Source organism: Marmota marmota, unplaced genomic scaffold (assembly GCF_001458135.2).
Source record: "Marmota marmota marmota unplaced genomic scaffold, marMar, whole genome shotgun sequence".
Taxonomy (NCBI): Eukaryota; Metazoa; Chordata; class Mammalia; order Rodentia; family Sciuridae; genus Marmota; species Marmota marmota.
The window spans coordinates 3,623,352-3,649,181 of record NW_025999982.1 but is presented as its reverse complement, the minus strand read 5'-3'; the positions used below and the strand labels follow the sequence as shown (position 1 = coordinate 3,649,181).

The 25,830-nt window shown below is 41.3% G+C and overlaps 1 protein-coding gene and 1 long non-coding RNA gene across 5 annotated transcripts in view; one reads left to right on the top strand and one right to left on the bottom strand.

Moving 5' to 3' along the window:
* The window catches only part of Znf76 (zinc finger protein 76), a 34,972-nt gene extending 11,969 nt beyond the window's left edge, over positions 1-23,003 (bottom strand). Inside the window, exons 1-3 of one of the 4 annotated variants that reach the window (XM_048805152.1) lie at positions 22,696-22,998; positions 20,245-20,337; positions 2,475-2,643 (exon numbers count right to left, since the gene is read on the bottom strand). In XM_048805152.1, the coding sequence (XP_048661109.1) occupies positions 2,475-2,547 (73 nt within the window). In that variant the 5' untranslated portion in view covers positions 2,548-2,643; positions 20,245-20,337; positions 22,696-22,998. Of the gene's footprint in view, positions 1-2,474; positions 2,644-20,244; positions 20,338-22,695 lie in introns of all 4 variants that reach the window. The other 3 variants (XM_048805153.1, XM_015487592.2, XM_015487593.2) reach the window with 3 other exon arrangements.
* Positions 23,004-23,221: 218 nt separating this feature from the next.
* On the top strand, positions 23,222-25,232 carry LOC125617423. The gene is made up of 2 exons (XR_007348408.1): positions 23,222-24,017; positions 24,181-25,232. It is a non-coding gene; the product is annotated as an uncharacterized LOC125617423 (long non-coding RNA).
* The last annotated feature ends 598 nt before the right edge of the window (positions 25,233-25,830 follow it).

Genomic DNA, 25,830 nt, shown 5'->3' with positions numbered 1-25,830 from the left:
CTTGGGGTCAGTAACCAACAGTCCTATAACCTGGCCGGAGGCAGGTGAGATGAAGACAGATGTGAGAAGCAGGAAAGGCAGCTGAGATAAGGAGGACCCACTTGCTCCTATCCTACCCTGAGAGCAAAAGACCATCCTTGTTCCCCACTGTTTCTGTCCTGAAAAGGGCACTAGTTTTTGGCGTTCTGAAAGCATTAGCAGAGCTGCCAACAGAGTGGGGAGGCTTTGAGGCAGGAAACAAGACATTGGAAGAGTTGTTTAAGAAAAAATTTTAATGGACAATTTCTTCTAACAACCAGACACTACAATAGGGAAAAGCAGGGCAGAATAACTACCTCACAAGGGGCCTTGTGACCCATTATACAAGGGTGATCACATATCCATATTGGACCAGAATAGTTCCAATGAATTTAAGAATAGCACATTCTTCTATTCCTAAATTTTTTAGATTTGAACAATTACCCTAATTAAAGGTAAATCTCATGCAATTTTAGGGTTCTCCTGCTGGTGAAGCTGGGCCCGCACAGAATTCCTGCTGACAGAGATGAAAGTGCCTCTGTCAAAAGCTTTAGGGAGCTCATCAGAAGGGAATGTGATGATGTGTGTACATGTGCACACTGCCACACTATGGAGGAGGTAGGAACAGCACCAGGAAGTGACGAGTGACAGAGAGGTGAGGGAGGCAAGGAGGTTCAAATACAAGAAGGAAAGACATGTTTATGGTCAGATGTCTCACTCACTTCTTACTCATTAATTCAACCATTAATTATCAGCAGAAGACAGGCTTGGGAACTAACTAGGTCCAAAGAGTAAACAAAGGCCCATCTACAGATCCTAAGTTCTTCCATCCATCTCACTACACTAGAGAGGCGGGACCTGTGGTGTGAAGTCAGAGAGTTTAAGGCTTCAGAAGTAGCTCCAGAAATTCGATCCTCAATGGAATGAAGCTAGTAAGAATGCACACATCAGAAACAGCTCTTGACGAGAACCCTTTCTAGCAAGCACCCTCCCCAACAATGTCATATGGAAAGACCTTACTAATGAGATTAAGGGATGTCTTTAGTCATTATCAGGGAACAGACAATTTTAAATAAAATTACTGAAACTTATCTTTTAACCTAGGAATGCAAGTTTATTTTGGGAGTGTGGTGAAATGAAGGAGGACACTACTGCAATAATAATGTGGCCATGAGAACAGTGATGTTCATGAAACCCAGAACAGGTCAAATAAGTGGAAATAAGGCAGCGTTTTCCCAGTCCAGGGAACACATGACTATCACCTGGCATGCTTGAGAATGCTGGCAAGAAAGGAGGATATCCCTGCGTGTGGGCCCTTCCCTCAACAGCGCTCTCTTCTGACTCCAAACCTACCTTAATTTTTTTTTTTACTTTTTTTTTTTTTTTTAAATATTTATTTATTTTTTTAGTTCTCGGTGGACACAACATCTTTGTTTGTATGTGGTGCTGAGGATCGAACCCAGGCCGCACGCATGACAGGCGAGCGCGCTACCGCTTGAGCCACATCCCCAGCCCATAAACCTACCTTAATTTGAAGTTCCTTGAAAGTGAGGATAGGGTTGGCAGATAAAATACACGATTTCCTGGTAAATCTGAATTTCAGATCAATAACAAATTGTTCTTAGGATAGGTTAAACATCTCTAATCCAAAAATCCAAAATCTGAAGTACTCCAAAATCTGAATGGATTTTAGAGTAGGGATGCTTAACAGGTAAAGTCTATGCAAATATTCTAAAACCCAAAAATGTCCAAAATCTAAAATACATCTGGTCCCAAGTGTTTTGGATAAGGGCTATCCAACTAGTATTTAGTGCCATTATTTTATTTTATTTTACTTTTTAGCATTTAATCCTTTGTTTATACATGTCTACCTCATACAGTATTTGGGACATGCTTATACTACAGAAGTATCTGCTGTTCATCTGCAATTCAAATTTAACTATGCATCCTATATTTTTATTTCTGGTACCCACTAGACCCAGAAACAAAGGCATAAGCTCTCTGCTTCAGTACCCCCTCGAATCTAGAAAAGTAGCTTGTACAGGTAATTGCCCAGGACATAGTCTGAGTGCTTGAACTTGATGCAATTAAGATGGTGAACTTCCTCTAGAATGCATCGAGAAACTGGACAAGAAATATTTGAAAAGTAGGAAGTCATATCCAGGACTGTGTTCATCCATCCCAGAAATACTCATGAACTGCTCACTCCATGTAAGGAATTCTACTCTTTGAGACGTCTTGGCTCCTATAGCTGGGGCAATATGATTTTCTAGCTTGTGTAGGTAGCATTTTATTTTAAAGAGACCCATTTTCAAGTATCTCAGACTCTCACGCAGAGTAAGCTGTGGAGGAGGGCAGGGATGAGCAGGCAGGAGTGCAGGCTGGTGACTCTGAGAAGGGGATACTCCTTTCTAGAAGCTGAGGGATAGGATCCTGAGGTCCTGGGAAATACTCACCTTTGACAGCTTGCTGGACATAGGCTGTCGTCCCATCACTAAGGGTCACCGTCTGTAGACCCAAGCTCTCCATGGCAAACTGCTGCTCATGCACTCAGACATGAAGTTGGCTTCTGGCCACCACCAAGAGCCACAGGTGAGGTCAGAGATTTCCTTCTGGGTCACAAGTCTGAGAAAATAAACAGTGTCACATAAAAAGTTTCATGGCTTTCTTCTGGCACACGGAGTTAATGAGGCTAGCTAAGAAGACAGAGAAATAAATTCATTAAAGTAGAAAATTATGTTGGTTTTTATGAAAAGGGTTAAAAATATACACATATAAGAATTCTAAAAGATGAGCACAGAAGAGAAGCATGTCAAACTGGCTGTAAGCTAAGAATTCATGATCAAAACCTAGTTTTAAATTCGCTCCCCTCAGGAGGGAGCCTGGTTAAAGGCAGGCGGCCAACTTCACTGCTGCTGATTCTCCATGACCTCCAACATCCACACACCAGCACTGTTAACCAACCTCAGGGAAGACCCCGTGGGTAATGGAACAAGTCCTTAACAGGACTTACATCATCCCCCAATACCTCAGAACTGTCCTATGTCCCTAGTACCCCCATCCCAAGGGTGGTACCTCCATCTACCCAGAAGCAGTGGGTTCATCTCTTGAGTTCTCCTTTTCCCCAAAAAGTCCTATTTCAAGTAAGTATCATCTCTCAGATTATGTCCTCAGATAAACTTCTGCCTGTTTACAATTCATTTTCCAACACCCTATTAGCATGACCTTAAAAATAATACAAACTTAAATATCCCCTTTCTCTGTTTCAAACCCTTTAACAGTTTCTTATCACCCTTAGAAATTCACTCTGCAGGCATGGGTAGGTCCTGTTACAGATTTCTGTAGCCCTGGGTACCATCTCTTCCTAACATACACCTGGGCTCATCTCCTTCAATACCTACTTTTTTTTTTTGGTTTGAACCCAGGGCCTTGTGTATGCGAGACAAGCACTCTACCAACTGAGCTATATCCCCAGCACCTCAACTGACTTTTAACACCTGTTTCCTACATAGGATTCTAGGCTCTACTCCGGTTTCTGGTTTACAGTGGCTTCTCCAGCACCTTGTGCTGTGGGCTAGCACAGATCCTCTTGGAGTGATCACCAGGTTCTCATGTATCTGCCATGGCATGGAATCTATTCTAGTTGTAGAACAACACCCCCCAACACCTGTGAAGCCTGCAGGAAGCCCATAGCATCTGTTCTTGGTCTAGTTGTTAGGATTCTTTGTTTTTGTTTTTTTCCTTTTCCTTTTCTTTTTTTTTTGGTAATACCAGGGATTGAATCCAGGAGCACTCCACCCCTGAGCTTCATTCCCAGCCCCCTCCCCCACTTTTTCGGTGGTGCTGGGGATTGAACCCAGGGTCTTGTGCATGCAAAGCAAGCACTCTACCAACTGAGCTATATCCCTACCCCTATTCCCAGCCCTTTTTGAGACAGGGTCTCACTAAGTTGCTAAGGCTGGCCTTAAACTTGAAATCCTCCTGCCTTGGTGTCCTGATTTGCTGGATTACAGGCATGTGCAACCATGCCTGGCAGTTGTTAAGATTCTTTTTCTACTCATCCACAGAATTCTCCTGGACTTGGCCTCTGGCCTGCTTACTTGATCCTCATGACCTATCAGCTATATCCTGTTTTCACATCAGAGCACGAAGTCAGGAAGATATTTGTATGTCACATGGCAGATGCTACTGCTTATGCTAGCAACAACTACTGGGGCTTTGGCAGCATCAAGGGTTAAGCAGATCAATATCTTCATATAACTACAGCTCATCTGTGATACAGTGGTTGGGATGTTCTACCCCAGGCTTGGCATCTCAACTAGAATTATTCATTCATTCTGTCTATAAACATTTACTGATTGAACTAGGCTCCAAGGAGCAATATTAATAAAAGTGAGCAATACTTAAGAGCTAATCAAGTGAGACATATTATACACATTAAAGACAATCCTATACTTCAATACCATTATTTTCCCTGTTTTACATCAAATAATTTACTCAAGTTTATACACCTAGTGTGTGAGGAGGATCTGAACCCAGTGCATTTGATTCAAAGAGTGCTTTAAAGTTCTCTAGTATGCTGTCATCCCAACTTCCCTGGTCTGTCAGGATCCTAGAAGTGACCTCAACTTTGCCTACACTCCTGATAATCCCCAATGGTCTCTATTTTACAAAAGCTCTGGTTCTGACTTTTCTTGTTCTGCTCCCTGATCTTCAACTTTCATTCTCTTAATCAGGAAGGGAGAATCTTTTGTAACCTGTTTCACTATAATCACATTATGTCAGAAATAAGGACACAGGAGAGATCCAGGTTTAAAAACAGCACAATGGCCCCAAGCTATTATGGCTGGGCTCTGCCAGCTCTGGCAGCAAATGGTTGGTTTAATTTAGCATGTCTGTATTCCACAGGAACATCATAAGGGAAATTTAAGAGCACAGGCTCTAGAGGCAGCCTGAGTTCCAATTCAGGCTCAGTTGCTTGGAAGCTGTGTAGCACCGGGCAAGTAAATTAACCAATCTGAACCTGATGCCACAGAACAGTGGTACCTGCTTCCCAGGCTGCTGTAAGGATTGAATGAAGTCACATACATTAGCCTTTAGTCCAGCACTGGTACATAGGAAGTGCTCTACAAATACTGGCTCTGAGGAGAGGGGAAAGAAGAGGGACCTAAAGGGAAACGCTTTTGAAGCAATGTGGATTTCTAAAACGTTAGTCAGGAGTAATGGCAACAGCCCCAGACTAGAGGTCTGCAGAACTGGCTTCTCATCCTGATTGTATGTGATTTTTTTTTTAAATCTATAACATACAGTGTTGACCCAGATGACACTGATTTTTTCCACCGCTCATACTAATTTATAGTTATTCAGCATGTTCCCCATAGTATATGCCAACCACTGTTCAAACCACTCTGCCTGAATTAATTTTTAATCTTAACGATAACCATAAGAGAAGGTAGGTACTTTATCCTCCCTTTACAAATGAGGTTGCTGAGGTGTACAGGGATACTAATTTGCCTAAGTTTCCTAAAGCTATCAAGTGCTGAAGCCAGGATTCAAAGTCAGGCTAGCAGGCCCCGCTGCCTGGACTTTTCAATATTTGGCACACTTCTCCCTGCTAATCCAGTGTGACCGACACACTGTCAGCACTCAAAACACTTGAATACAGGTTGCTCAACTTCCATCCCATCCACCATAACTTAAACCCAATCCTTCTTGGTCTACCCACAGTGGAAAAAGGGAATGGCTGGTAGCCACATTACCCAAAATAATCCTTCTTAGGTTCAAAGAAAACACACTTGACTGCCTGATCTTGCATCTGGCTCCAATTCATCCACTTTTCTTCCTGAAGCTTCATAATATAAACCTTTAAAATAGCCCACATTACCTCCAGATTTCCCCAATCCTTGAGGATGCTTCCAACACAGCTGACTACAGGGAGTGAGGATGTTTCACGGCTGCCGGACAGATACTAGCATCTCCCTTTCCCTTCTGTAATTGATGGTTTACTCTGAATTTTCTTGTGCTGGCACCGAACCAACAACAGTGACACAGGCAGAGCCAGAGAGAACTGTCATTGCCCAAGGATGGCTATCTAAGCAGTTTCTCCCTGTAACGGGCATTTCAGATTTATAACTCCCATGGCCCTCTGAGAAGTGTGGATGGGGCGGGGGGCAGCTGATCTTTTTCTCCTTAGAGGGTATAAGGATTATCAATGACTTGAGCTGGGTACAGGGGGGGACAGACCAAGGGGAGAGGGAAAAGCAGAATAAGAGTGATGGCAAAAGGTTGAGACTGAAAAGGAGTACTCTTGACTTTCCCAGGACGATCCCCAAGTCCAGTTTTGTTTGTCATGCTTTTAAAAATGAACGTACACACTGTTGGCACTGAGAAGGAGACAACTCCATGATTCCATAATCTATCATTGAGTTTTCTACTGTAAAACATAAATTATGATTATTGGGAGGTAACATTAAGAAAAACTGGTTTAGAGGCTTCAGATTTTTAAGTCTCTCCCTGAAACAAGATGTGCTTAAATGACCATCTCAAAGCAGAAAAATAAGGGATGTGAAAGACGGGAAACTAAAGAGCAGCTGTGGTATTGCCTTTCTCCACTTTGTCATGGTTGAGATCTGATCTGATCCACATCCAAACAGGCTGCGCGGACTCTAGGCACCTGTTCGCTAGCCAATCCATCGCCCTCTGCCAAGCAGAACTCCCTGGACACTGGGACAGGGCTTTCTGTACTCTGCCTCAACCAGACCAGAGGGCAACTGTGTTTAGAAGCCAAAAAATTTTTTAAAAATGAAACATTTGCTTGGAAGGAGAAGAATGTTCAACTTTGACCAGAAAAAAAAATTATGACAATTTTCACTCAGAAAATTCCTTATTTGCAAACATAGAAAACTTCTTACAAATGACAAATAAATGTTGGGTTGGGAGGGATGAAGGCTGATGGAGACAAGTGGAAAACAAATTAGAACCAGATTTGGGAGAGTGCAGTAAAATGATTCAGTATTTGTTATTATAGAAAAAGACTTCAAGGCACAAAAAATCCCTAGTGAATGAGCTTAGTTCTGTGGGTTTTTAAGCACTGAAGAGAAAACAGGAAATTAATAACAGAAGTTTGCACTAACATAACACAAATTTAAAACATAAGCTAAACATCTCTTTGCAAAAGGCACAATGATTTTAAAAACCCAAATCACTTTTAGTATGGTTCCTATTTGGCTACTGCAACTTTATAGATGTGAATTAGTCACAGAAAAGGGAGTAATTAGGCAGAGTGGATTATTTCTAATTCCAAAGGGCAATGAAAAAAAAACAGACCTCCATTATTATAGAAGATAATTCATTTGAACTAAAAAAATTAACTTAAAAATCTAAATTTCAGCCATATATTCAAGTGAATTTTAATATCTCAGTTTATAAACACCCAACAAAGCAATCATGGCTGGGTTTCAAACCACCTTTAGTTAATGAAAAAAGTCTAGAATCAAGGCATTTGGGGAGGATTATCCTTAGGATAACTTTTATACCAACAAGCAAATTAGCAGATATGATGAAGGTAAATTTGAACCATTTCTAGAATTCAGATTGGAGGCTACCACTGGCTTGAGAAGAGTCACCACAGTTATACCTTATTTTAAAAACACTGCCCTAGGACAAAATGGTCAAAATTTTATATCATCAATTCATCAAAATGGAACAATATCAAATCCTAATTAGAAGAGAAAATAGTTTTGAACTTTTGAAGCAAAAGAGAATCAAGTGAAAAGAAGAGTTGGTTAACAAAAATCAATAGTAAGGAAAATATTAAAGAAAAAATAATTAAATATTTAAAAACAGACAGATACTGATCTCCAAAACAATATCCAATTCCCACTGAACAAATAAGGGTACATTATGAATTCACACAAGTAAAAAAAAAATAAATAAATACTTTTTAAAAGATTTACACTCAATACTTAACAAGAAAGAATAATCATGACAATGTAATTGTTAAATTGCCAAAAATCAAAGTAAAAGTATAAAATTCAGCAGCCAATCCTGGAAAGGCTGGGAGACAGTCACAAGCTATAGTGAGCCAATTAAAAAAATGGGCAAAAGACCTGAATAGACATCTCACCACACAAGATGTACAGGTGGTAAGAAAAGATGCTCAACATCATGTCCTTAGAAAATTGCAAATTAAAACAATGAGATATCACTACACAACTGTTAGAACGGTAAAAATCCAGAACACTGACAACATTAAAAGCTGGCAAGGATGTGGAGCGACAGGAATTTCTCATTCACTGCTGGTGGAAATACAAAATGGAACACGCACTTTGGAAAACACTTTGGCAGTTTCCTACAATTCTAAACATACTTTTTTTTTTTTTTAAGACAGAGAGGGAGAGGGTTTTTTTAATATTTATTTTTTAGTTCTCAGTGGACACAACATCTGTATTTTATTTTTATGTGGTGCTGAGGATCGAACCCAGCTCCCCGTGCATGCGAGGCGAGTGCGCTACCACTTGAGCCACATCCCCAGCCCTCTTATCATACTCTTATCATACGACCTAGCAATCATGCTCCTTGGGTATTTACCCAAATTAGTTGAAAGCTTATGTCTGCAGAAAAAACCCTGCACATAAACATTTACAGCAGTTTTAATCATAGCTGCCCCAAACTGGTAGCAACAAGGATGTCCTTTAATAAACTATGGTACACCCTTACAATGGAATATTATTCAGCAATAAGAATAAATGAGCTATAAACTGGGTGTGGTGGTGCACATCTGTAATCTCAGTAACTTGGAGGCTGAGGCAGGAGGATCACAAGTTTGAGGACAGCCTCAGCAAGAGGAAGACTCTATTTCAAAAAAATAAATAAAATAAAATAAAAAGGGCTGGGGATGTAGCTCAGTAATAAAGTGTTCCCTGGTTTCAAAACCAAATCAAACCAAACAAACAAAAAAGAACTATCAAGCCTTCAAAAGACATGGAGGAATCTTAAATGCATATTGCTAAGTGAAAGAAACCAGTTTGAAAAGGCTGTATACAGTATGATTCCAACTCTATGACATTCTGGGAAAGATTACAGAGACAATAAAAAAAACATGGCTGCCAAAAGTTCAGAGTGAGGGAGGGAAGGATTAATAGTGAAGCACAGGGGGCTCACAGGGCAATAAGACTCTTCTGTATGTTATCTTAAGGGTGGACACATGACATTATACATTTGGCAAAACCAATAAAATGCACAACGCGAAGTCAGCCCTAATGTAAACTATGGATTTCAATTATCAATACTGTATCAATATTGTTCATTAACTGTAACAAATACACCATGACAATGCAACATGTTTTAATGATAAAACGGGAGGGGGGTGTATGGGAACTTTCTGCTCAATTTTTCTGTAAATTTAAAACTACTTAAGAAATAGCCTATTAATTACAAATAAATCCAAATCCAACAATCAAAGGTGGCAAGGCAGAGAGACAGGCACAAGTGTGTCTTGCTGATGACACTGGAGGTTGCTTCTGGCTTTCAAGAGAACAATCTGTTAATGCTTAACCCCACTGGGAAAGATTCCCGATTCAAGATCTAAAAACCCTGTCTTCATAATTCATCCCACAAAAAGAATGTACAAAAGACAAGAATTACTTGCATAATGATTCTTGTTTAAATATTTTAGACAAGAACCATGAAGCCTATCTGGATTGATGGAGGGGGTTTAACAAATTAACAGTAAGTGAAAAAAGACAATATTGAACATTCATCTAGTTCCAATGTACATAAAACCTCAACTCCATTTCAGACGAGGCCAGAAGAGACCAAAGACAAATGAACAGTTGTGCTAAATGGGATACGATTTTTTTAAAAAATAAAATGGTTGAGGAGCCAGGGGAGGTAGCTCAGTGGTAGAGTGCCTGCCTAGCATGTGAGGCCTGGGTTCAATCCCCACCCCACCCCCCAAAAAAAACCCAAAAATAAAGAAAGAAGTTGTTTAACTAAAAGACACACTCACCAGGCAGTTCTACACTGAACTGCTTGCTTGGATTCCAACACCTATCCTCTTGGGATTTCCCTTAATTCTCTCCTATAACCTTCCTATTAATTCCTACACCCATCTCTCCCAGGTCCTGCAAAGGAAAACTCCTATTCCTCTCTTAATTCATGCCAGCATAAATACTGAGGTGGTGAACTTCTCCCTCTAGGAATTTTCTTCCCACATAACCACCAAAAGCACAGGTATTCTTGGACATATTTTTAAATGCAATATTCTTTAAATGGGATATTTTGACTTGTAGAAGAGTGTCATGGTGGGATCTCGTGATTCAGTATCCTCTGCAGATGTTCAGGAAGTTGGTACATTCTGAATTCAAAAAAATGTCTATGAGGCTGTGGGGAAACAGGCAGACTTTTGGTGGGAAATTACATTGGGTATAATCTCTATAGAAAGTAGTTAGGCAATATCATTAAAAAATTATAACTGTATATACCATCTGACCCAGCAATTTCACATCTAGTCTACATGTCTAAAAAATGGCATGTTTCGAGGATGTGGGGAAAAAGGAATAGTCATACATTGCTGGTGGGACTGTAAATTGATGCAATCACTCTGGAAGGCAGAATAGAGATTCCTCAGAAAATTTGAAACGGACTACCCTTTGACCCAGCTATACTACTCCTTGGTGTATACCCAAAGGACTTAAAATCAGCACACTACAGTGTTGAAGCCACATCAATGTTTATAGCACCTCAATTCATAATAGCTAAGCTATGGAAACAACTGAGGTGCTCATCAAGAGATGAATGAATGAAGAAAATGTGTTATATATAAATACTGGAATATTACTCAGCCATAAAAAAGAATGACTTTATGACTTTTTTTTAATACTTTTGCTGGTAAATGAATAGATCTAGAGACTATCATGCTAAGTGAAATAAGCCAATCCCCCAAAACCAAAGGTCAAATGTTCCCTCTGATACGGGGATGCTAACACACAACGAGGGGCAGGAGGGAAGAACACAATTTCAGGCTGGGCATAGTGGCGCATGCCTGTAATCCTAGTGGCTCGGGAGGCTGAGGCAGGAAGATCTCGAGTTCAAATCCAGCCTCAGCAATGGCAAACGCTTAGCAACTCAGTGAGACCTTGTTTCTAAATAAAATACAAAATAGGGCTGGAGATATGGTTCAGTGATCAAGTGCCCCGGAGTTTAATCTCCAATACCAAAAAAGAAAAAAAAAAGTGGATTAGATAAAGGGGAATGAAGGAAAGGGAAGGGAGGGAGTATGAGAATAGAAAAGACAGTGGAATGAATCTGACATAACTCACCTATGTTCAAATATGGAATATACCACCAGTGAAACTCCACATCATGTACAACCTCAAGAATGGGATCCTAATTAGAATAAGTTATACTCTATCTATGTATAATATGTCAAAATACACTCTATTGGGCTGGAGCTGGGGCTCAGCGGTAGAGCACTCACCTCGCATGTGCGAGGCCCTAGATTTGATCCTCAGCACCACATAAAAATAAATAAATAAAAATAGCCTCCTATCAGGATGGCGCAGGCCTGTAATCCCAGTGACTGGGTGGCTGATGCAGGAGGATCATGAGTTCAAACTCAGCAATTTAGTGAATCCCTAAGTAACTCAGGGGACCCTGTCTCTAAATAACATACAAAAAAAATGGTTGGGGATGTGGTTCAATGGTTACATGCCTCTGGGTTCAATCCTGGTACCAAAAAAAAATTAAAATAAAAATAAATAAATAAAAATAAAAGTATTGTGTTCAATTACAATTAAAAAATAAATATTAAAAAAATACACAGGGGTGGAGTTGTGGCTCAGTGGTGGAGTGTGGGAAGCCATTCTCACACGTGATTTGAATTACCTCCCTGGCTGGGTGAGAGGCGCTTAGATGTAACTGTGTCAGAGCCTTCCCCACCCTGTCCCAGGTGCGAGGGCTTGTCCGTGTGGAGGTGTGCCTGACCACTGACCCAAAGACCAATCACTGACCCTGACCTTGGAATGCTGCCCCCCCTTGACCTTCATTGGATGGAATTTTCCCTTGAATTTTTTGTTCCCCAATAAAAGCTCACTCCCTGGCGTGTTCTCCCTCTCTCACTGGCCTCTTGTATTAACCTCGCCACCGCATTAGGTGGCTGGAGGCGGGAGCTAGGAGGAGCTGTCTCTGGAGCTGGTCAATAAAGGTAACTAGAATTATGTCCTTTAATTTTAAAACTCACTAGTTAATTTCTATGCTTCGAACCTCTATTATGAAGCTCGCGTGCTGGTTGCATGGCAGAGTGGAGCACTTGCCTAGCATGTGTAAGGCACTGGGTTCGAGTCTCAGCACCACATATAAGTAAATGAATAAAATAAAGGTTCATCAACATCTAAAAAAAAATACACTTGGGGCTGGGGCTGAGCAGTAGAGAGCTTGCCTAGCACATGAGAGGCGCTGGGTTCGATCCTCAGCACCACATAAAAATAAATAAAATAAAGATATTGCATCCAACTACAACTAAAAATCTATTTTTTAAAAAATACACTCTACTGTCATGTATATCTAAAAAGAACAAATTAAAAAATGGTGTATGTTCAAGGTTAGTCACAGCATCCCTGCATGCATCTATAGATGAAATTCCACAGATTCCTCACATGATATGGAATGATCTCCAAAACATAGGAAATAAGTGAACTGGGGCTGTGGTTCAGCGGTAGAGCACTTGCCTAGCACTTGCAAGGCTCTGGATTCAATCCTCAGCATCACAGAAAAACAAATAAATAAAATAAATGTATTAAAAAAATAGGGGACTGGGGTTGTGGCTCAGCGGAAGAGTACTCATCTAGCATGTGCAAGGCCTGGGTTCAATCCTCAGCACCACATAAAAAGTATTGTGTCCAACTACTTCTAAAATATATATATATATATGGATATGTATTTGTGTGTGTGTGTGTGTGTGGTTCTGGGTATTGAACCCAGGGCCTTGTGCATGCTAGGCAAGCACTATACCAACTGAGCTATATATACCCCAGCCCCAAAAACATAAATGTTAAAAAAAAAAAAGGAAATAAAACTGACAAGGTATAAAATAGTGTCTTTTGTGTGCCACCTATTAACGTTAAAAAATAATCTATGAAAGGAAAGTCAAGAAATTATTAACCAGGGTTGTCTGTGGAAGGATAACTGAGTGACTGGGTCATGATAATGGAAAGTGACTTTTTAATGTATATCTTTTATATTTAAAAAATTAAGCCTTGGGCTGGGGATGTGGCTCAAGAGGTAGCGTGCTCGCCTGGCATGCGTGTGGCCCGGGTTCGATCCTCAGCACCACATACAAACAAAGATGTTGTGTCTGCCGAAAACTAAAAAAATGTAAATAAAATATTAAAAAAAAAATTAAGCCTTAAGAATGTATTACCCATGAAATGCACTTTATACTTCTATGCTGGGTACAGGAATATCTATGTTCTCCAATCATGAGTGTCCAATCATGACAATTCAGTAACAATAGGATGAACTCTACATTACAGATTTGTAGCAAATCACATCTAAAATTTAGCTTCATAATTCATGGATGCCATTATTGAATACCATATGAAAGCTGGTCAGGTTTATCATAAGACAACAGTGAGTCTACACAGGAATTGAAGACACACTGGCTCCAATAGGAGTGTGTTCTCAGCCTGGTCATGAGGTTTGGTCTGCTGAAATAGTGGTCTAGCAAGGCCTACCTGTCTCCCTTACTGTTCCATGTGGCCCCAGGACAATACTTCCTAAGTTGAGTTTGGTCCCTGTCACAGAAAAGAACCTGAGGGTACCCTTGCTACATCCCCTGAATCCAAGCCTCAGGGTAGCTCTATAATCTCAAGGGACACCAATAACGTTGTTCTTCTCTTAATTATTTGGATCTCATACTTTATCAACCATACTAAAATAGGGAATTCCTACAAATGAACAATTATACAGTAAGATCAGAGATGAACAATTCACTGGAGGGTAAGCTCTGGGGGTGTTAAACCAGAGGCACTAGAAGAGGCACTCTGACTTTGTTGACGGTCTTACAGGCCATGAAGCTTTGAAAAACCTACCCAACACCATAGATCTTTCTGTGCTTTTATCAGCAAAACAAACATCTGCATAGGATTCATGACACTTTCAAGTTTCCATAGCTTGACTGATAACTGCCAGGGTCAGAGATTTGTTTGTAGTTTTAGGAAACAGCACCCAAAGCACGTTAAGGCCCTTAGTTAAAGATGATGGCTTTATGGGCTGGGGATGTGACTCAAGCCGTAGCGCGATCGCCTGGCATGTGTACAGCCCGGGTTCGATCCAGCACCACATACAAACAAAGATGTTGTGTCTGCCGAAAACTAGAAAATAAATATTAAAAAATTCTCAAAAAAAAAAAGATGATGGCTTTAGCTGCACTTATATTTGTATCTGTTTTTATTTTTTGTTTTGTTTTCCAACTCAAATATGTTTTTGCTTTTGTTTTTTCCATTCGCCAGGACAAAATCTCCCATTTCAGTAAGTGGTAGAGGATGATTCCATACACTCTAAACTAATCTTGTGTATGACCTATCAATCAGGATGAGCTCTATCTCATATTCTTGTTTACCTGGTCAAAGAGACTTGCTTCACAGTAGAGTAGGGTGCCCCTTATAGGTTTTCCTTTCTGAAACCTCAGTTTCCTAGTCAATCCTGGTCTGAAAATATTAAATGAAAAAAAATTTTTAAATATTTTTTTAGTTGTCAATGGACCTTTATTTACTGATATGCAGTGCTGAAAATCAAACCCAGTGTCTCACACATAGCTAGGCAAGCACTCTACCACTGAGCCATAACCCCAGCTCCAAATGTCAATTTTCTTATAATGTTTGAATTGCATGCTGTGTGATGAAATCCACACCATCCTGCTCTATTCTACCTGGGACATAGATTATCCTTTCGTCCAGAGCATCCACACTGTACATGTATATGCTACCCTTTCATTAGTCATATGGTGGCCATCTCAGTTATCAGATCCACTGTCTTGGTAATGCAGTGCTTGCATTGAAGTAATCCTTATGTTAGTAACAGCCCCAGGGTGCAAGAGTACTGACCTTCCAATTCAAATATGCAGAGAAGTCATAAAGTGCCTCCTTTAAGTGAAAAAGGTGAAAGTTTTTAGCTTAATAAGAAAAAAAAAAAACTTTTTCCCCAGTGCTGGGGATTGAACCCAGGACCTGGAGATGCTGGACAACTGCTCTACCACTGAGCTATAGTACCCCCAGTTCCAGAAAAAAAAAATTAAGATCTATGGTAAGAACAAATTTTTCACCCTTGAAATTATCAAGAAAGAAAAAGAAATTCTTGCTAGTTTTTCTGTTGCATCTCAAACTGCAAAAGGTAAGGTCACATTGTGTGATAATGTTTAGTTAAGAAAGATAATATATTAAATTTGTGCATATATATATATTTAAAAAATTTTTTAGTTGTATATGGACACAGTATCTTTATTAGTTTATTTTTATGTGGTGCTGAGGATCAAACCCACTACTTCACCCGTGTGAGGCAAGTACTCTACCACTGAGCCACAACCCCAGCCCTTGTGCATATATTTATAGGAAGAAAAATTGCATCCACTGGGGGTCTTAGAACTGATCCCTGTGGATAAGGGGGTACACTACCATATAACCATGTAAGTGTCAGAAGGACAACTTCCAGATGCAAATCAAGGAGCATGTTGCCACAGTATGTGTTTTCCTTGACACCTTATTCTTAGGGGAAAATAATACACTCTTACTTTCTGACATACTGATTATAACTTAAGTTCCTGGAGAGCATGCCTTTTGGCTTAATTAGCACCTAACAAAGATTATACCCACAGATACAAATGATTAGTACCATTTGTTTACACAGCTGAATTTAGTTCAAATTTGAATCCTGATTCAGTTCTACTTATTGTGAATTAGATCTAATCAAAACTTTGGAGACCAGATTTTATCTATTATAAAACTATGAACTTCTTAACAGAAGCTCCTAGAAAAGAACTAAATGTCGAGCGAATGAATGAAGTGGGGAAGGAACTGAAGCCCACCAGCCTATCCCTTCCCAGCCATATTTACCATTCCCAACTCTTCCTAGCCCTGGCTGGCTGACCACTGGTTGCTTTTTTGTTTCTTTTTTTTGGTAGGGAGTGCTGGGGATCAAACCCAAGCCTTGTACATAACAGGTAAGTACTCTATCACTGAGTTATATCCCTGGCTCCTAGGCTGACCACTTTTGCTCACCTGATAATACCATTCTACCTGTCTCTGGCATCCCCCATTCATTGTTTCTTCCCAGACTCGGTTCAAGAATAAGCTTTACCTGGCTACTGTCACATTCTATTTAAAATTCTATTTAAAATTACAATACTCTCCTCCTGCAAAATTATAATACGCATACTCTTGACACTCCAGTTCTATGTTCCCTCTGCATTTAGCAGTGAAGCTATACCAGAGGGGGCTTGTCTGTAGTGTCCATCAGGGCACAGATTCATCTCCATCATCATATCCTCGTACAGCACATTCCCCAGCAAATGGCAGGCATGCCCTGGGTATAAATTTACTGAATAAAGGAAGGACTCTTACTACGAATACCACTACTCCATGTAGAGCTCAGCAGTTTTCAAAATGCTCTCAAATATATTATCTCGAATTTACTCTAAACAATTACTTACTCAACCCTCACAATAGGAAGGGATGAGGAGACTGCTCATTTCTAGTCTAAAGCAGTCATTTGGCAGATGAAGAGGCCAGCACTACTGGAGGAGTCCCAAAGGATCGCACAGTTACCTGGAAGCAGAGCACAGCCTGACACCTAAACTGCCAGTGCTCTTCCCACCATACTCCTGTCTCTTGCTTGGTACTAAAAACAGATTATTTACTAGGGTCCAATGTACTTGTATATCCAGCTGCTTATCAACAACTCTTTGATGTTCAAAAAACATCTCAGATGTGACATATTCAACAGGGAACTACTTACCTCCTCCTTCTCACAATATGTCCCCTTCTAAGCCCCCCCCCCCATTTCAGTAAATGGGAATTTCACTCTGTAGTTGCTCAGGCAAAAAAATATGTGCGTCATCCTCAACATCTCTTTCATTTGTTGTATCCAGTCTATCAGCAAATTTCAGCTGCTCCTCTTACAGAGTGAGTACAGAATCCAACTGCTTTTTGCTCTTCTATTGCTTAACTTTGGATGTGAACCACCAACTTCTCGTCTGGACCACTGTAGTAGCCCCTTCAACCCTTTCCCTCATAAGCCCCATTATAGGTTGTTCTCAGCAGAGCAGCCAGAATGATCTTTCCAAAATGTAAGTCACTTAGCTACTGAGACTCCTTTAATGGTGTCACTTAGCTACTGAGACTCCTTTAATGGCTCACATATCACTTATAATTCACAACAAAAGCCAGTGGCCTGTAAGACCCAGCACCCCCAATCCATTTCCATCACAACATCTCCTGATGCTTCCCCTCTCTTTTTTTTAATATTTATTTTTTAGTTGTAGTTGAACACAATAACTTCATTTCACTTATTTATTTTTATGTGGTGCTGAGGATTGAACTCAGGGTCTTGCACATGGGAGGTGAGCACTCTACCGCTGAGCCACAACCCCAGCCCTGCTTCCCCTCTCTGATCCTACTGTAGCCATACTGGCCAGCTTCTTCATGTTTTTCAAAAATACCAGATACAATCCTTCCTCATAGCCTTTGAGTTTGCTATTTACCCTAACGGGAATAAACTTAGCTCACTGCCTAATTTCTTACATATCTTTGCTCAAATGCCACTTTTTTTTAAAGCAAGATGTTCTGAGGCCATTCTATTTAAAATTATAATACACTCCCCCTGCAAAATTATAATATGCATACTCTTGGCACACTCTCTCTTTTCTGGTTAATTTTCTAAATATATATTTCACTTGTTTTATCTATCTATCTATCTATCTATCTATCTATCTATCTATCTATCTACCTATATCTGTGGTTCTGGGATTGAACCCAAGGATGCTTTACCACTGAGATACATTTCCAGCCCTTTTTATTTTGAGACAGAGTCTTGCTAAGTTGCCCAGGCTGGCCTCAAACTTGCCATCCTTCTCCTTCAGCCTCCTGAGTAGTTGGGATTATAGGCATGTGCTGCCATGACCAGCAAGAGTTCTAATTTTTAAATTTAGCTTCCTCATATCTCACAAATGGAAGAGGTCAGAGATAGAACTAAATATATTACTTAATCTAGATAATAGTACTACCTACTGATAAGAGTAATAGCAGCTCATTTGCTTTGAGGTGTTTTCTAAATTTGTACTTGTTCATCTAACTGCCCTCCCAAAACTTTATTATGATTTCTAACATTCACAAAAGCAGGAAAAAAAAAATAGTATAATGAACTTCCTGAACCCATTACTAAACTTCAAAAGTATCCAACATTTGCCAGCTTGGTTTCCTTTATTCTCTTATCGTCTCTATCCTCCCGTTAAATATTTCACCTAGCTGTTTTATTAAGAACAAGTCTATGTAAGACATCCTCTGACCTTGTTACTGCTGTATTATAAAACTACCAACCAACCTCTCTAGTCTTCCCAGAAGTAAAGCTAAAACAATAAATAAAATTAAAATTAAAAAGTAAAGCACCGGGGGCTGGGGTTGTGGCTCCGTGGTAGAGCGCTTGCCTCGCACCTATGAGGCATAGGGTTCAATCCTCAGCACCACATAAAAAAAATTAAATAAAATAAAGATATTGTGCCCATGTATAACTAAAAATATATTTTAAAAAGCACCTATTCCCCCAGAAGAACAATGACTAAAAAAGTTATGGCTAAATTCCAGACTATCTAAATCAAAGGGCTCATCCATTATCATGCTTGGAAGGCTTTGGAGAAGTGGGTTGTGGCCACAAAACTTAGGCACAATCTGTTTTTACTTGTTTGCACTTGTTTGAACTTCTGAGTTAATTTAATCCAATAAGTATTTACTGATTATCTTCTAAATACGAGAGGCACTATTAAGATGCCAGAAGATAAAGAAAACCCAGCCTCTGTTCTAAATCACAGGGTGGCAAGAAAGAGCAGTACACAAATAACTAAAATATAAGGCAGATATGTTCTTTGCCTTAAGAAAGATGAAACAAACCAAGGGCAAAAATTCCTCTTTTTAATCCACCCACAGAATTTGTAGCCCTCAGGACATACCCCCTGTCTGTATTTATTGCTGTACAGTCTGTAAATATGTTATAGGGGACCTGGGAATTTGGTGACCCACACAGAATAGACTTTGGGATGTAGATCTTTAATGTCACAGTTGCTACTCACCATCCAGCTTCTAGTGGGAGGGAAGTGGAAAGTTCTGCCAAGGGATTGGAAAACAATGGGGCTAATTCAATACCAGGGAGGCCGACACTCAAAGCATTCTACCCTGAGGGAACATACAGCTAGCAGCTTCATAAACAGGACAGGACAGTGGGAGTGTGTTCAGGAGACACGCTAGAGCTATTCTACAGGATTTCTCATGGTTCTCTCCTTGCTACCTAAAAGACCAAGATCTTGATGATCGACTATCAGAAGCCATCAAAAGTTGTCAGAGGAGGGTGGGAAAAATATATATATTTCCCACTTTGGGCAAACCAAAAAGGCAGACGAGGTTTTATGTGAAGAAAGGAGGACTGAGAGCAGAAGGGTTTCACATGGCCCTGAGGTTAGATGTACAAGAGAGTGAAAAGGGCAGGATTGGGGTGGGAGGGAGATTTACACTATAATAAATTTGTTATCAAGATGGTGAGGAGAGGATTATTAGGGAGACAAAAAAGAGAATAGAAAGGAGAGCACTGTGAGAAAGACAGGGAGAGGGAAGGTGAAAGACAATTTCAGTTTGAAAAGGTGATCACTATGAAAATGAGGGAGGACACCATGAGACTGGGATACTGGACAGGGTGTGAAGGGAAAGGATTTTAGGATGGAAGACTATATACATTATGAAGGATGGGTTCACGTTGGGATGGAAAGCGCTCATTTCACTGAAGCTGGGCATATCAGAAAGTCTCTAGATGAAAGTTCCATGGAATTGGATATGGCTAAGGATGGCACAAGTGGGGAGAGGAGGTAGAACATTGAGACTAAAAGCAGGAAGGGATCATAGGAAGAAAGACTGGGATACGAGTCTTAATATATATGGACACATGGATTTCTGGGGGTAAGAGACCTATCAGGATGAAGATTGGGGATAAAGCATCAGTGAGCTTGGAGACACTTCTGGGTGAGATCATGGGGTGAGGGCTGGGAACTCCAAGGACCTATAGCTGGGCAAAGGATGTGGAGAGGTATTCATGTTAATTAGGTTCAGGACATGCTACCCCAAAATATGGCAATTTGAGAAAATGTCTCACCTTCTCCTGGCTTTCCCTCCTGAAGCAAGTCATAAGAGCCTCATGTGATAGGTGTTTTCCCTAAACCCAAAGGACTGTCCTATTTTTGAAGGCACAGGGTCACAGAGAAGAACTTGAACAAACAGGGCTTTCTGTTTCCCTGGTTTGTTACCATTAGATCACACTCTTTCTCTATAACTTCCCATCTTTCATCAAAGGAAGCACAAAAATACAGGTTTAACTTTTTCTTTGGGTATGCATTTCCTTATTGAAGGTCCCGAGCCATGTAAAAAAGTTATACTAAATAAACTTGTATGCATTTCTCTTGTTAATCTTTTGTTATAGAGGCCTTAGTTATGAACCTAAAAGACATTTTCCCTTCCACATAAGGTACAAGGGTTTTAGGGCAAAAGGGGCCAAAAGCCATGAACAATAGGAGGAGAAAGTCACCAAACTAGGGAGCAAAGGGTAATAGAAACCCTAGAGGACACAGAATGAGTTGATACTGAGTTTAAGAACTATAGATAAGAGAGCTCTATAATGGTGTAAGTGGGTTTTTTGAAGACTGGGTTTAAATCCCCATTCTGCTATTAGTGGTATGAGTTTCAGGTGTATTTCTTTAAAACCAAATTCCCCCCAAAAAGGAGAAGGGACAGGAAATGGTGAATATAATAATAATTACCTACTGGGCTTATTGATAGGTATATTTAACTTTTATATATACAAAGATTGGTAACAGTAGGTGCTCAATAAGCCAATTACTATTAAGGAAGTATAAGGGTTAAAAAAAAAGAACAGTAGTGAGAGGGACTTAGCAGAGATGAGAAGAGGATGGGGATTCCAAGATGTCAGGAGCAGTGCAAGGTATGGATTACATGGTCATTGCTGAACCCTTAGCACCCAGGACAGAGTAAGACCTATGGGTGCTCCTCAGTAAAAACAAGAACTTGGGCTGGGGATATAGCTCAGTTGGTAGAGTGCTTGCCTCACATGCACAGGGCCATGCGTTCAATCCCCAGCACCACAAAAAAACAAGAACTTACACATAAAGGTTACCCATGTGAGAGGCATGGTGCCAAGTGCATGTGTCGCTCAGTCACTACTATCATCTTAGTAGAAGTGGACACTAAAGATTCAGACTAACTAAATGGTATGCCAAAAGTTCCATAGCTTAACTCCAGTTAGACCAGAACCTAGATTTATGACATCAATGCCCCAAGCTGAAGCTCTCAGCTATACTGCCTTATAAATAAGTCAACTAATTGGCCCTAATCAAGAGGAATGAGTATGGGCAATTAAGAGTGTACAGGGTCATGGGAACAAGGGGGAAGATTCATAAAGCAAGTGGACCATGGAGTGAGCTTGTAAGACCAAGCTTCTAGGGTAAGGGTACAGAAATGATTACAAACAATTATCTTCACTGAGAACTGCAGAATTACACAGTTGGAAGGAAACTCTGAGATCATCTAGCCCAACCTCATCACAATACTGAGGCCCAGAGGGAAGAAGGGACTTCTCCCAGGTTCCCAAAGCACAGCAGTGGCAGAATGGGGACTTGAACCAAGTCCACACACTCAATCCTGAATTTTCTGATGCCTCCAATTATTGCTACTTCATATTCATCTCTATATTCTCCTCACCACAACTGTGCTGGGACACTTGTAGGTCATGTGCTGATTGACACTGGAGGGCTGAGGGCGCAGAGAGGGTTGCCAGCAGGGTGATTTTAGGACGAAAGGAGAGCATGTAACTGAGAATCACGGGGTTACAGGGCAGACTGAAGGTTACGTAGATGAGTGGGTGGGAAATTATTGGTGTATGATTTTACAAGTGGTTACAGTGGTTTGAGAGGAGTCACTAAGTTTGTGGGGGAACACAGGGCAGTCTGGGGAAGGCTGGGGGTCACCAAGGAGGGATGTGGGGATCTTGGGGCCCTGTGAGTTACTGGGTTGGTGGGTCTCTGAGACGTACTGAGGTTAGCAGAATATGAATAAGAATGAAGGGTCACCTGGTCAGGTTTGGGGTCAGTGGGTGGGGTGTGGGGTCACAGAGGTGGGAGGCGGGCACTGTCACTGGGTGGGGTTTGGGAGTCATGGGGGAGGAGTCGCAGGTGGGAATGGAGGGGCAGGGACCCTAGGTGGAGGAGGGGCCAGACCGCCGTCCAGTGGCCCGGCCGCCGGGTTAGGGCCGAAGGAGGGTGGGCACGACGGGCTCGGGATCTTCCCAGGGCCCTGCGCCCGCCCAGCCTCCCACCTTGGTCATGGTGGACCCAGTCTCCCCACAGCCACCAACCTGACAGCCCCCGAGGGCGACTCCGCCGACAGACCGCCATGCACCGGGCCCCGCCACCAGCGCCGGCCCCGCAACCCGCCTGCGCCATAGCCCGCCCGCCCGCCCGCGCGCGGCTTGCCTCGCGCGATATCCAGGTTCCAGGGCCGCCGCACTTTCCTCCGCTCTCGGCGCGCCTTTACCGGGCCCCGGAACCCGTATAGAAAATACAGGGCACGCTCCACCCCGCCCCCCCTCCGCCGCGGTGGCCGTCTACTTATCCCGGTTCCGGGGCCCCTGGAGCCCCGGCAACCCGGCTCCGAACCGAGGCCCTCGGAGCCCCGCCCGCACCGGCTAGGGTGACGCAGGCCTGCGGAGCCGAGCGCCCGGGGAGGGCGTGGTGACGTCACCACGCCGGGTCAGGGCCCCGGCGCGGCTCGGAGCCCACGGTCGCTATAGCCATCGGGACTGCTACCTGGCCGCTCTAGGGCTCGGTCTACCTGAGGCCTGAGGCTGGAGCCGGGAGGGAGGCCTGGAGGGCTTCCCGCTCTCACGTCTCACGCNACCAATTGCAGGTATTAATAGGTCGTTATCGAAAAGGACGACTTTGAGTGGTAAGGTATCTCCTTAGGCACCGTGCCTCGATGGCCCTCGGGTTGTCGCACTCCCATTCCTGGGTCAACTCCTCTCCCAGCCTCAACACCAGCTGCACCCCTGGTAGGCTTGCAGTGGGGTGAACAGAACCCAGCCCCTTTTGCTCTTTTGCCCTCCAAGCAAGGAGGGGATGCGAATCGGGCATTTTCGGAAACCTGAGGGAAAATGAAATGGAAGCGAGCTTTCCGTAAAGTGAGTAAGTGAATAAGTAAATAAGGAGGGGGAGCCGGCGCCTTGGCGCACACCTGCAATCCTAGCTACTTGTAGGCTGAGGCTGGAGGACCGCAAGTTCGAGGCCAACCTTAGCAACTTAGCGAGACCTTGTCTCAAAATAGAAAATAGGACTGGGGATGTAGTTCAGTGATAGAGCACCCAGGGTTCAACCCCCAGAACCAAAACAAAAACAACACAGAGGGGATTAAAGAACTGATAGCTTGCCACTTCAGAGTAACTGGGAGCCTGGAGGAATTATATATGTAGAGAATATATATCTATATCTCCTCAGGCTCTAAATGTTTGTGTTTTTTTTTTTTTAAAACAAGACTGGGGTTTGAACACAAATCGCTCTACCAATAACCTACATTCCCAGACCTTCCCCCCCCGCGCCCCCCAGACAGGGACAGGTTGCTGAAGCTGGCCTCAGCCTACCAAGTCATTAGAATTTCAGTAGGGCATGGTAAAAATAATTTTAAGTAAGTAAATTTGAAACATTTACAAAATATTGGGTTTGGGGCTTCTTAACAGTTAAAGATGCTTGGGGTAGGGGCACAGAGGTCCTGTTTAAACTTCCTCTTCTGTCTGAAGAACTTAACTGAAAAGCCTTCCCCTGTTCCTATCTTGTTTGTTTTGGCACAGCATTTCCAGAGGCGGAACTGGGACTAGAATTTTCACCATTTTCATGTCAGTGAGTGACAACTGATGGACCATTTCTATGGTTAATAATTAATCCTTTGTAGATTTCCTAGTATATAAAAAAAGAAATAGCCTGACCACTATGATGTCCTCTTTCTGTTCCTTTTTGTTGGAGGTTTGACAAGTGATTTTTCATAATACAGAGAGTATATAAGTAGCTCCTTTTTCAGCTTGGATTGTTGAGTAGAAATACAACGGGAATAGAACTAGAATGTATCCAAGTTTGTCCCCCACCACCTTTTTCCATATTAAAAATACATCTGTCTTTTGTTAAAGTCCTCGTAGAGCCTAATCTCTTGGCTGATTACCTCTCCCATCATATATTTAACAAAAAACAGGATCTTCCCAGGGCCCTGCCTGAAGTAATGATTCTAATAATGAGAAATTTCAGGTCCTGAGGGGAACTGGCGTGGAAGATATTTTGGAGAAGAGTACTGAATATCATTTCTAGCAGTTCTGTTCTCCTAGCCACCGACAACATAGAGGGCTAGTGTTCCTCAGACATTAAAAAAAAATAGTTGGGCATGGTGGTGCACATCTGTAGAGAGCTCCTGGGTTCCACAAAAAAACAATAACAACAAGAAAAAAATTCTCTAGCAGAAATTTTGTATGGTTCAATTCTCATATTCCTCATTCATTTCCCATAATTACTGTATTACTAAACTACATAAATAATTAAAATTTTTATTGAGGATACACCTCTTAATGAGAAATTTAGTGTTTCTACCCAAGTAGCTCAGGTATCATGGATGAATATTATTCAATGATAGGAATATATAAGGTAAGACATCAATTCTCTCTCCCTCTCTTTTTTTAATAGACTTAGTGTTGAGAAACCTTGTTCACAAAATTGGAAAATGAAGAGATTTGTTACAATGATATTCCTCAAGTCTTTGAACTTCTAAATTGTATGCCAACAATCACAATGAGATCTATTATCAAATATTGTCAAAAATATTCCTTTAATTTTATTAAAAGCAAAGAATTGGAAACCACCGATCTTGCAAAAGGACTTATTATCTAGTTATTAGAATCTCAGTTTTAGTTTATTAAAAATCATTTTATCTGTTAACCTTTTCACTTAGATAAATGTTGTTAAACATTTATCCAAACATTTAACCATTTAAACAACAACAACAAAAAGACAAAAACAGTAACAACAAAATACCTGCCATTTGTGTAATTGGCAAAACCAGTCTTCATTTCAAATTGGTCAATCAAATTAGACTTACTGTCTGTCAAGAAAACATCTGACTTATCCATACTCCTTTTTCAGTACATATTTTTTGATAAAATTCTTTTATCATTACATGTTTTCAGAATCTTTCTGTTAAATTTCTGTAGTGCAGATTCAGCTCCGTCTGTATAAAAAAACATCTCAGCTGGGCGCAGTGGCTCAGGACACTGAGACAGGAGGATCACAAGTTCAAAGCCAGCTTCAGCAAATTAGTGAAGTCCTAAGCAACTTAGGGAGGCCCTATCTCAAAATGAAAAATAAAGTGGTCTGGGGATGTGGCTCAGTGGTTAAGCACCCTTGGGTTCAATCCCTGGCATCAAAAAAAAAAAAAAAAAAAAAAAAAAAAAAAAAAAAAA